We start from the raw sequence: 13,020 nt of genomic DNA, 5'->3' as shown, positions 1-13,020 counted from the left end.
ACATGGCTTACTCAGCAGAGTCTAGTTTAATAGTGTTGTAGGACGTATGTATGGGGGGAACATTACCAAAAACACTGAGGCAAATTAAATATTTTCTCTGCTTGAAGTGTATAGAATAAAAGTGTCCAGTATAATATAATTTACAAAAAGCAGGTCACCCATAATCTGGCTGGATCTAATCCTACTTAAGTGGTTGAGTTAGAGTTTCTGTAGATTCAAATTCTAAGCTAGGACTCTAACCTTTCGAAGCCAAGCAAAATAAGAGTATAGGGTCTGGCTTCAGCAGATACCTTCTCACGCCACAGATGCTGTTAGACATACGAGATGAGACCAAATTCTTGAATGGTGCCAGATAGGATGATGCGTTATCTCCACCAACAGCACGGGTGGTGAAATTACATTTAGATTTAGAAGCTAGTGTGTACTAGCTGTCTGCTAACTAGCTACAATGTGCTAGCTAGCTAGCACGTAATACTAAGCTGCACAAGTAACAGTGGTTAGTGTAACGCCCTGGACCAGAGCTAGTGCGCTGCCTGGTATGTACGTAGCACACTGACACCCTGGAACGAAGCTACTGACTCACGCGATACATGAGACCAACAAATGTCTACAGGTTGTGCCAGCACGTACCGTTTGAGACACAAAAATACAATTTGAGATGCATGCGCTTTGAGGTTCCCAGACCATGCAGCGTCAGCACACATTATCTGAATCTGGACGCTTTTCAAATAAGACTTTCTATGTACTGTATATAGACTTTCTCTTTTTGAGACAGCGTTAGGCGACGTTGAGAGCGCAGTCTTTGACCAGACCATTTACTCTTCCCCCAAACCACCATAGTCCCTGTGCCCAAGAACAGGAAGGCAACCTGCCTAAATGACTACAGACCCGTAGCAATCACGTGCGTAGCCATGAAGTGTTTTGAAAGGCTGGTAATGGCTCACATCAACACCATTATCCCAGAAACCCTAGACCCACTCCAATTTGCATACCGCCCAAACAGATCCACAGATGATGCAATCTCTATTGCACTCCACACTGCCCTTTCCCACCTGGACAAAAGGAACACCTATGTGAGAATGCTATACCCCCAGGTGGTGAGGGTAGGTAGCAACACATCTGCCAAGCTGATCCTCAACACTGGAGCCCCCCAGGGGTGAGTGCTCAGTCCCCTCCTGTACTCCCCGTTCACCCATGACTGCATGGCCAGGCACGACTCCAACACCCTCATTAAGTTTGCAGACGACACAACAGTGGTAGGCCTGATCACCGACAATGACGAGACAACCTATATGGAGGAGGTCAGAGACCTGGCCAGGTGGTGTCAGAATAACAACCTATCCCTCAAGAGTTTGTTAATTGAAATGCATTCCAGGTGACTACCTCATGAAGCTGGTTAAGAGAATGCCAAGCGTGTACAAAGCTGTCATCAAGTCAAAGGGTAGCTATTTGAAAAATCTCAAATATAAAATATATTTTGATTTGTTTAATGCTTTTTTGGTTACTACATGATTCCTTATGTGTTATTTCATACTTTTGATGTCTTCACTATTATTCTTCAATGTAGAAAATAGTAAAAAATAAAGAAAAACCCTTGAATGAGTAGGTTCTAAAACTTTTGACCGGTAGTGTACATAGCATCTAATGCCTTTGGATTCACTTTTAGAAACACCAGTTTGACCAGAGTCTGTGGCTTCAGACTCATGCGATGGTGCCTGGAGAGCAGATCAGCAGCAGAAAATACCCTCTCCACGCTTGCAGAGCCACTGGGGATGCTAAACACCCTTCGGGCCACTCTTGCCACTCTTGCCAGGCTGGGCAGGGATGCAGATTTGTATTTTTACTTTTCTATAGGTAGGCCTAAAGGTTTTTAGGCAACAACCCTATCAAAACAGAAAGCTCCTTAAAATAGTTATTATGTCAGGCCTATTGGGCCAAAATCAATGATAGAACGAAAATTAACAAAACTTTTTAAGAGAACCGATTTTCATGTTTATAAATACTTTGCTACAATGAGTCACTTAGCTAGCTACCCGCCTCGTTCATTTATGTTATGTGCACGTACTACACCATCATCCTTTCAGGATACGTGTCTTTTCAGATTCCACAATGATTATTTCGTTGTGGGCACTACATCACCGCACTCCCTGTCATGCTCTTGGTCCTCCTCATCTTTGTCACCTTGATTTTGCACCTGTGTAGTATTTTAAGTGTCTTTATGAAAATATTTTGTGAACTCCTGACAGTAGCTAAAGCAAGAGGCTATAGCAGCACACAAGTACCCTACAAATGCATGCTGGGCAATAAATGCCCTGAGTTGGTGAAGTGAGCGCTACTGGAGCAGTACTGGAGTTAAATTGGAGCGGGCGAGAAGGCCGACACTCCAGCCTTTGGGAAACGCGCTTCGCTCACATACTCTGGTCTTGACTGACATGGTTCTTTAAGAGTTCTAAATAGCGTCTTCTATTGAAAAATAGTAATGGAACGTATGGCCACCGTCTCAAATTCTGGTGATATTGAATAGGGAGGTTGGATTTGGAATATGTTTTGAGTTAAAGGGTCAATCAGAGAGCTGTGTCAGGCTGGTGATAACTCAGTTGATGACCTAATACGGTGGGTCAGTGAGAGAGTAACGGGTGGTGTGTGTTACTCAGACACACAATCTCTCTTAATTAAGGGATCACATAGAATGTATCTTTCATTTTCAATAATTACTCGTCTCAAAGGAACACCTAATTCTCTGTCTCGGCAGGTGACGTGCGCCTCACGCCAGAGGACTACACCAGGGCTCAGAAGTACTGCAAGTATGCTGGCAGCGCCCTGCAGTATGAAGACGTGGGCACGGCGGTGCAAAATCTGCAGAAGGCCCTCAACTTACTGACCACTGGAAAAGAATGAGACCCATTGTCCCCGGGTGTCACTGTATTGCTGATCTGGTCCAGAAGAGACCATTAGCCTCTAGTCTACGGCATGCGTCTGAAGAGAGCAATTCTGTCCCAAGCCTTCAACATCACTGTAAACAACAATGACATCTGTGTCTCCATATTGGACTCCTGTTGTGTAGCTTCCAACATGGCTGTCCATGACTAGAGTGAAGCGCTCAATAAAGACTTCCTGAGCCTGTACATTAAAACGGTGCATCCTTCCTCTATTAGCACAGTATCCACCTTTATTAGTTTCCACTAGCAACTAACTGACTGTTTTGATAACACACATCCTCTCCGTATGCATGTATGTTTTGGGGACATGCTCAGCGTTTGCAGTTCATAATACTTTAAGACTACACAGTTTCTCTCGTTAAACTTAATTTATAGACCAATGCTTCAATAGATTATTATCAGGGGACATTATTGATCTGCCCTTTACTGTGTTTTCAAATCAGTATCTATTTATCTCCTTTTCTTTGGTGAAAGACGGTCCTTTCTGCATCAACACAATTTAAATAAATGTTTTAAAGTGATTTATTAATGCTTGGTGCTCTGTTTGTACTGATGCTGTCTGCTTTAGTACACAGAGCTGTACAAACAAAACTGTCCAAGCAAGAGGAAGACTTGTTCATGTTTACTTTGTGTGATGGCTTCTCGGGGAGGGAGCAGTCAGAGAGGGGACATTTGGGGCCAGTTTCCCCAGACGTAGATTAAGCCTAGTCCTGGACTAAAAAACAATTTTAATGGAGACTCTTCATTGTGCATGTTTTTTATTCTAGGACTAAGCTTAATCTGTGTCCAGGAAACCGCCTCATAGAGAACTAATTCCAAGGGTACGGTAATGTCACTTTAGTTGAAAGCGCTTCCCTTACTTTAACACTAACCTTGTAATTTTGTATGTAGTCAACTTTGACTGAGCAGTTGATCAGTCCATCCTCAAATATGCAAAAGTTCCTTAGTGTGTTTTCTGTTTGTGATTTCTTTATTTTTCATTTAAACTCCCTTGTTTTGTTTTTTATATTTTCTAGTCAATGTGTACTTAATGTAAATGAAGGACTCATTTGACCATTATTAAAATAAATAAATTGAAGTGTTTAGGTCATTGTTCATTATTTAATACATTTCCATAAGGATTTTGAATTGGAAAGTAATTAAGCATGCCAGTGCTCCACCGTAGAAACAGCAACAATCCCAGTTGATGGGTTATTTGAATAAATATATCAAGAACTTGCGATTGCTGTCTCCACTTCAAATGTGTGCTGAACAAAAATATAGACTAAACATGAAACAATTTTTAAAATGTTACTGAGTTACAGTTCATACAAGGAAATCAGTCAATTGAGGCCCTAATCTATGGATTTCACATGACTGTGCAGGGGCAAACCATGGATGGGCCTGGGAAGACATAGGTCCACCCACTTGGGAGCCAGGCCCAGCCAATCCGAATGAGTTTTCCCCCCACAAAAGGGCTTTATTACAGACAAATGTTCCTGTTTCATCAACTGTCCGGGTGGCTTCTCACCGACGATCCAGTAGGCGAAGAAGCCGTTTGTGGAGGTCCTGGGCTGGCATGGTTACACGTGGTCTGCGGTTGTGTGGCAGGTTGAACATACTGCCAAATTCTCTAAAACGAGTTTAAAGGTGGCTTATGGTAGAGAAATTAACATGAAATTATCTGGCAACAGCTCTGGTGGACATTCCTGCAGTCGGCATGCGAGTTGCATGCTCCCTTAACTTGAGACATCTGTGGCATTGTGTTGTGTGACAAAACTGCACATTTTAGAGTGGCCTTTTATTGTCCCCCAGCCCAAGGTGCACCTGTGTAATGAGCATGCTGTTTAATTGGCTTCTTGATATGCCACACCTGTCAGGTGGATTGATTGTTTTGGCAAAGGACAACTGTTCTCTAACAGGGAGGAAAACAAATGTGTGCACAATATTTGAGAGAAATAAGCTTTTTGTGCTTATGTAAAATGTCTGGGATCTTTTATTTCAGCTAATGAAACAGGAGAACAACACTTTACACATTGCATTTATATATTTGTTCAGTATATTTAACTAATTTGCTCTGTTTATGTAACTAAGCTCTGAAAATGACCTTCTCCAAGTCATTATCCTCTGTCTCTCTCTTACTGCTCCTTGGATAATGGTCATTTAACTAATTTATAGCCATCAACCATTATTAAAATTTGCTGAAACTCTTAAGAGCAGATAATTGAGTGGACCTCATAGTGGAATATTCACTCTGCGGGCACATTAAAAGGAACGCTTGAATGTGCAATTTGAGAAAATGAGATGAAAGGTGTGAACAAGAACTTGTAATATTTATGTCATTTCAAGAGGCATAGAAAGTAAACCTGTAATGAACTACATGATTGCTACACTGACATTTTTGAGTCATGCATTTCCAAAATACCACATATTTACTGTTTAACCCCACTTATGTTTAGTAAATTAATCTGGTTTCTGTGTTCCACTCCATTTGAGTGTTCCATGCCCTTTACTTATTAAGGAAATAACAATTAGTCGTCCGGGTCACGTTTTGTTTTGCTCAACCTGTTCAAAGTGATTATCATGCCTAGATTCTTGATGTCATCGCGCTCATTGTCTTATCTTCATTGCCTGCCTATTGCCTTAAGAGTTACAGAAAGGGTATTGAACTGTCACCACCAGTATGTATTTTCCTGACTCCCTTCCTCTTTGTTGATGGGCATGGTGTTGATGCAAGTGAAAATCAGTTGGATTCCTTGCACATGTCTATTATAGCTGTAAGGTCATTGGGGGAGAAAAGTCACCTGTCAGTTGAAAGAGGTCATTCTCTGACAGTGACCGTGAATAGCAGTACAATGTCATGTCACACATGGCAGTTATGTCCTCTAAATCATTGCATTAAATATTGAAAGTATACCCCCTCTTACACACACGACGTAAACACTGTCTTTACATGAGATCAATACTGGCTCTACTGAGCTCACATATGACAGTACTGTGGGGAACGTCAGCTGGGTTTGATCATCTCTTTCAGTCATGATTCATTGTTATGTACTGGTAGGAGAACAGCCACTTCTTTGGCTTTTGTGAAAGCTTGAAGCCTCTCCTCTCCGCCATATAAAACAGCTGTGCTGTCCCAAGCTATACAAGAAACTCACAACTGGAAACCATACTTTAAAATGAGTTTGACTTTTTCATCACCCCATAAGAGTCAATGTGGATAAAGTGCTTCCCATTAGTTTCATTCAAATATCTCTCATACTCATTCATCTTTATTGAACTCCCAACCCAACTGAGCTGATAGAACTACAGTGACTTTATTGTAGTTCTATATACAATAGAAGACATGTGATTTTGTCTTTTAGCTGTGGATAAACCTCATCTACATCAAAGTGATGGCTGTGGAGACCAAAAAGCTAAAAAAGTGGATACGGCATGCAAATTCAGATATCCAACTCTGTTGAGAGTTATCACAAAGGAAGATTATCTGAACTGACGTTTGAAGCAAATGATGGATCAAAAAGCCAACAAATCAAAGTCTGTTAATTGTACAAAGTCTGTTCATTTTGGACTACAGTCCAAAATGTAACTTGTTTCAGTCTTGTCCTCCTTCATTTTAATTTAGCAGTAGTTTCCAATAACAATAGTGTGTTTATTTCATTGTGGCATACACAATCCATAGGCCTTGTCAGCCAGACTTGTGATGTAGCTCCCGAGTGACGCAGTGGTCTATGGCACTGCATCTCAGTGCAAGAGGCGTCACTACAGTCCCAGGCTGAAATTCAGGCTGAATCACATCTGGCTGTGATTGGGAGTCCCATAGGGTGGCACAGAATTGGCCCAGCATTGTCCAGGTTTGACCTGGTTAGGCTGTCATTGTAAATAAGAATTTGTTCTTAACTGACTTGCCTTGTTAAATAAAAAACTAAAATAATTATTTAAAAAATGTTTAAAGCACAGACAGGACACAAAAAAATGTCATGGGACTAATACAGTGGTACAATAAGTACCCAATTGTCATACTTGAGTAAAAGTAAAGATACTTTAATAGAAAATGACTCAGGTAAAAGTGAAAATCACCCAGTAAAATACTACTTGAGTAAAAGTCTAAAAGTATTTGGTTTTAAATATACTTAAGTATCAAAAGTAAAAGTGTAAATCATTTCAGATTCCTTATATTAAGCAAGCCAGGCTGCACCATTTTCTTGTTTTGGAAAGTTATCGATAGGTAGGGACACACTCCAACACTCAGATATAATTTACAAATGAAGTGAGTAACTAGATCAGACTCATGATGATAAGGGATGTTCTCTTGAAACAATTTGCCTGTCGTGCTAAGCATACAAAATGTAACGAATAATTAAAAAGTACATTATTATCTTAAGGAATGTAGTGAAGTAAAAGTAAGAGTTGTCATAAATAAATATATATATATATATATATATATATATATATATATATATATATAATGAAGTACTTTACACCACTGGACTAATAACTGTAAATGTACATGTAATTGTCCATTTTCAGTGTGATGGAGAAGCAACGTATAATTCTGTGTGATTCTGAGCACATTTTCTTAAATGTTCTTAACCCTCGGGACTTTGGGGTGGGGCTCCAGAGTGAGAGAGAACGTCCTCCAGCTGTGTGCAAGGACACGCTCCTTGAATGTTAAAACTACTTTGCTGCTGTTTCAAGCATCTTGCGTGACAGGAACAGGGTCAACAGTCGATTTGAAGTTTCGACTTTGTGATAAGCGCGTGTTTTGCGTTTATACACTGAATTAAGTTTGGAAACGTCGGCGTGGCACGAATTTGAAGGAGTTGCCAAAAGTTTTCAAAAACTGAAAAATCCAGTCGGATCGACAGCGGAGTAGATAATATGATCCTTCAATGAGACCAGCTCCCTCTCCAATAAGAGGATGTAAGTTATACATGTTTTTGTTGTTGCTCATGACGTTATTGTCAGACGCTTTACTTTTCGATTGTCTTGGAGATAATTGACCTGAGTGTGACCAGAGGATCAATGAATGTCTCATTGTTGTCAGTTTATGTGTTTATTTACAACATTAGCGGATTGACTTTGAGAATGGTCCTACAGTTTATGAATTAATCTAATATATCAGTATATCAAGACATGCAAAATTATTACATGCTAAATGTATGTATGATATGACATAAGGTAAACTCCGACTACTTTTGAGGTAGGCCTAGTGAAAATAGTCTACATTATAGCTGAGGAACGCTAAACTCTCTTATCTCAAATCGAACGGAGTTGAGCGTTCCTCAGCAACCTACATTACAGAGAACAGTTTTTTAAAGTGATTTTCCCCCCGAGCTCAATTATTGAAGACACTACTGAACACTCCATTTAGTGAAATGCTTGTTATTCCATCTCTTTGGCTGCTGTGTTGGCGTGGAGTAGCCTATACCAAATTTTTAAGTATCATTAAGCACTTTTAAACAATATTTTGTATCTTCATGAAGACTATGCCATGACATGTATTATCTTCTGAAGTGCAGTCAGCATGTGAGAAATTGTTATCGAAAGAGTGGTCTTATTATGTGCTTACTTGTGTTACACAACCTAGAACACATTCATTCAAAAGTTGAATGATTACAGACTAAATTTACAGCTGCCAGTCAGTTCCACCAGGTCCTAAATGTGAAACTTCTGACTGGACAGAACATTTTAGGAGATGTGAGATGAAGTCATAGAGAATCTGTTGAAAGGAAGATGAATAGTCTGTACCTGTCCAGGTGACTGACATCAGACACACCACTAAATTGGGGGATTTAATGATAAATGAAATATCTAATGGCTCTCATATTCTGAGACCAGCAGCTCTGTGATGACCATGATAAGGTTGAGAAAGACAGGCCTTTACATATCATCAAGAATGTGTCTGAAGATGGTTCATGACTCCAACCATCTTAACAACTGGATAGTTCTCTACAATGATTAATCAGTCTTGATCATTTTTGTAATCCTCGTTTGAATATTGGTAATGGTGTAACAGTTTTAAACTTTAGTCCGTCCCCTCGCGGGACTCGAACCAAGGACCCTCTGCACACATATACAACTGACACCCGCGAATCATCGTTACCCATCGCGCCACAAAAGCGAGTGACGTCACCGATTGAAACTCTATTAGTGCGCACCACCGCTAACTAGCTAGCCATTTCACATCGGTTACACTGGCATATTCATTTACAACTGGCCATTTGTTAGTATGGCATCAATGGGTTTGATGGATATGCAGTACAGTCCATCCATCCTCTCTACCAGATGAATTGAAGTCTTTATGTGGTCTCCAAGGGACGCAGAGAACTGACCTCAGCTTGTTTTGCGTTCATATTAACATATTTTGAGAGAAACAACTCAACAAAGACCAAATTTCTCTAATGTCAGAAATTGCATGAATATATGAATATGAATGTATGTAATAAGTGCGCAATTTATTGAGTTTGTTCGCTCAGCCCTAATGCTATAAATGATGTATAAGGATTTAATTAACTTCCTTATGCAAAACAAGTTCTACATTGGGAAATACTGCTGTCTACTACACTGTTTAGGCTACTGGCAAATGAAAAGAAGCAATTGTTAGAAATTGAAAGTTTCAATGTAATCTGTCTGTCTGCATATTTCAAGACAAGGCATATGGGTATGTAGTGACATAGTCAATGGGCTGGAGGATTCTCAAACAAAGAATGCAGGCACTGGGGATGGGGGTGGGAGCATGTGTGTCTGGGCAGATGAGATGCAGTCATTGTTTGTGTGCGTCTTGTAAGTTGTTGTTCGTGTGTGTGTAAGTTTGTATCCAATGTGAAAAGAAATATGAAAGTTAATTTTTTAAGGTTTCCGTCGTCTGTAACACACAATCATTTCCAAAACCATATTAGTCATCTATTTGAATAGTCCAAGAAACAATAAATTAATTTACAGTTATGAGGAAGTATAGCCTATCTGTGTCTTTTTTATGTGAAATGTGAATAGAATATATATTGCTGTATTTCCATAATTTATACTGTGTGTGTTTAGCAAGAATAATTACTTTGAGATAAGGTTGTGAGTTAATAGGTCGTGGAGTCGCAAACATGCCAGTTCTTCACTACTGAGTGTTGTTTTCTGAATGACTATAGGATAAGATTTTCCTTCCTTATCTCCATGAAGACAATGTAAGCTGGACTCGGGTTTCTCTCGATGAGAGCACCTCTCTTGATCTTTGTTTCCTGACAGCCATGATGAACATGATGAGCTAAAATTCTGCTGTTGTCTGAATAAAATATGACTAGTGATCATGGCCTTTGTGTGGGTGGCCTATTCATAGCTCCATATCACTTTTCTCAGTTCTCCTTGTGCTTGCGAGGAAGTTGACGTTGAATTGCGATACTCATCACCTTGTCTAAGTTCCTGAACTTGGGAGGGCACACGGTGAACAAAACAGAACCGGGATCAGAAATGCAGACCTCTCATTATTTAATGGATGAAGTTTGGTGAATTGAATGATATAATTAAAAAGTCTGCATGGAGGAGAGGGTCTGGTATTCTTCCATACTCTGACACTGTCACTGTGAAGATGCTCCGAGTCATCAGGTTCACATTGTTGTCAGCAAATGACCATCCCTTGAGTACAGTGATTGTTTCTCTTGAGGAATCATTCAATGTGGGAAACCTTCTGAAAAAATGCAAATCAGAAAGACTGGGAAGCTGTGAAATGGTATTTTGAACCTTCCTCCAGCACCACCCACGCCTCAGGCTCAGGCAACACCTAGAGTAATTGGTATCAATTAGGCCCAGACCAGATGTGGCTATTGGCTAATGAAGGTAGTGTTTGCTGAAGTGGAAAAGCCATCCATCCAGTTCACCCAGTGTAGTGGAAATGAACAGAGGAGGCTAAGAGGCTCTATTCTCTAAGATGGAAGAGGAGAACAGGGCCTCTTGGCAGACTCTCAATCCAGTCCATATAGTTTGGGCCCACAGCAGCACAACCATATGATTGAACTAATAGTAGCTAAGCCAGCTCTGTGAAATGACTTGGGTTTGGAGTATACTGCAATAACCTGACTAATAGGTTTGTTTATGTGTGTGGCCTTGAGTTGATTGGGAGACCACAATGACATTTTATACAGAAATGTTCGAACAAATTACTCTTTTGATTGAGAAGCAGATTCAGATGGGGTCATGATCACGTATGAACAAAGAGGGAAATTACACCTAGAAACCAATGACAAGAAGTTGATGAGGTTGATTTTGTAGTATCTGTAATTACCCCACATAGATGCATCTGGACTGCAGAGACCCAGCTATAGAAATGTGTTGATATGAGTGGATTGACTCTGGCTGCTATTTTTGTCTTCTCTATTCCCATCACATTGAATTTGTAATTCCGTATTCTTGCTGTAAACCTGCTTTTATATTTGTACTGTTTGATTGTCTTGTAAGTGATTTATCCAATTCACTTGCGTACAGGTTAGATAAGATTACAGGGAACTTATCCTGACTGACTTCCATGTATCTATGCTGAACTCCTCCCAGACAGAATTGTATATCAGACTATGTGGATTTTTCATATCGTAGACAAGGCTTTTATCCAAGCCTAGTCATGTCATTAATCAAATTATATTCCTGGAATGTAAAGTCTACAGGCGATGGGGTTGTATATATTTTCCCAGTGATCAAAACGACCACATTGGCTATTATGGAGGCATGACTAATCGCGGTAATTGGTATATTTTCCTTCATTACAATTTACATTTTTATGTTAGATTCAAACAAGGAGCATCTCTTGTACGTTATTGTATGAACCACACTGATGTCGTCTGTCGGATACTCTGGTGCCCTCTAACTCTGGAAGTCATTACAACTGACATGAAAGAATGATTTATCATTATATAACAAAACTGCATTTGCTTCGCTGTGGTCCCTCTTTGTGCTGAAAATATGTTTCCATACAACAAATACATCATTCAAACTTTTAAAGTGGACCCAAATTGCAGACACATCAGTATGAATAAATGTACTGTATTTGTGTGCGTGTGTGTACTGCATGTGTAAGACTACACTATCAGACGATACCTAGTATGTCTCCATCTTAACTGTGATTGACAGGGAGTCTTACGTCTGTGGAGGATGGTGGCGATGGAAGTTCCGTAACGTCCTGCCAGTTGCCCTGCTGTGGATGTCCCTGCAAAGACAAGGTACACCGTCTGATTTAACTATCGGCATTGATTGTGTTTTCTTATGTTTAGAACAGTATGAATCGTGAAATAAAAAAGACAAATGGATATTAATTGATAATTTCATTGTTGTACTGTATGCCATTGCTTTCTATTCAACATTGCCCTTCTTTCGTACTTTCATTTGTCTTTTTTTCTGTTTCGTTGATTGTGCTTGTTGCAACCTCTGCTTTCTCATGTCTGTGTTTCAGTTAACACTAGCACTTATTGATTTACATATGCACATTCAGAATGATTGAACACCTGAAAGCGATTTGTTGTCCTTAAGTACAATAGTTTGATATCAAAGTAGACCTACTTGATCAGTCTTTGGCAAGTGGAACTACTGGTCAGAAATATTGGTGTTACCTTTTTATCATCTGTGATTTTGTGATAACTGATGGTAGATATAATGAAGAACAAGAGCATCTTGATATCTACACAAGTGATGGCTTTACAGTCCATCAGAAATATATGTAGCAGTCAGTACCAGTGATGGATAAATGCATTCAGTGTGCAGAACTGGATAGAATCACTTAAACAGCGATGACCATCCATTTTCTATTTACCACTACCAGGTAATCACGAGAGGGGATTTCAAATGTGTTTCCTTACACCAACAGACTCTGAAACAGAGTGAATGTTTCCCAAATTGCATCAAGCAAATCATTTCTTACTGACTTTGCTTTAGTGAGTGCATTTCCATTTTTCGCCATGTGCCATTTTTGACGGCAAAAAGATAAACGCATTAAACAAGCACACGGAACCAGAAAACGTTCCATTTTTATAATGTCGCCCAAGGGTGCCGTTGGACGTTCTGCTAAGAGAGTTTTTAGGCTCACCATGTGTTGTATGTACTGGGCTAATGTGTTTACCACAGGGAC

At 39.8% G+C, this 13,020-nt stretch overlaps 2 protein-coding genes across 12 annotated transcripts in view; both read left to right on the top strand.

Annotated features, from left to right (window-relative positions):
* Positions 1 to 4,022, top strand: part of vta1 (vesicle (multivesicular body) trafficking 1) — a 46,249-nt gene extending 42,227 nt beyond the window's left edge. The window contains exon 8 of the mRNA XM_035794193.2: positions 2,753 to 4,022. Coding sequence (XP_035650086.1) covers positions 2,753 to 2,898 — 146 coding nt within the window. The 3' untranslated portion in view covers positions 2,899 to 4,022. The remainder of the gene's footprint in view (positions 1 to 2,752) is intronic.
* Positions 4,023 to 7,548: 3,526 nt separating this feature from the next.
* The window catches only part of adgrg6 (adhesion G protein-coupled receptor G6), a 53,177-nt gene continuing 47,705 nt past the window's right edge, over positions 7,549 to 13,020 (top strand). For all 11 annotated transcript variants that reach the window (XR_004828653.2, XR_008071130.1, XM_035794191.1 and 8 more), the window contains exons 1-2: positions 7,549 to 7,841; positions 12,030 to 12,118. Coding sequence is in view for 9 of the 11 variants with exons in the window: in XM_035794191.1 (XP_035650084.1) it covers positions 7,840 to 7,841; positions 12,030 to 12,118 (91 nt within the window). In the remaining 2 variants the exon portion in view is untranslated. The remainder of the gene's footprint in view (positions 7,842 to 12,029; positions 12,119 to 13,020) is intronic.

This window comes from Oncorhynchus keta, chromosome 19, assembly GCF_023373465.1.
Source record: "Oncorhynchus keta strain PuntledgeMale-10-30-2019 chromosome 19, Oket_V2, whole genome shotgun sequence".
Lineage (NCBI taxonomy): Eukaryota > Metazoa > Chordata > Actinopteri > Salmoniformes > Salmonidae > Oncorhynchus > Oncorhynchus keta.
This window is presented reverse-complemented; position numbering and strand designations above follow the sequence as displayed.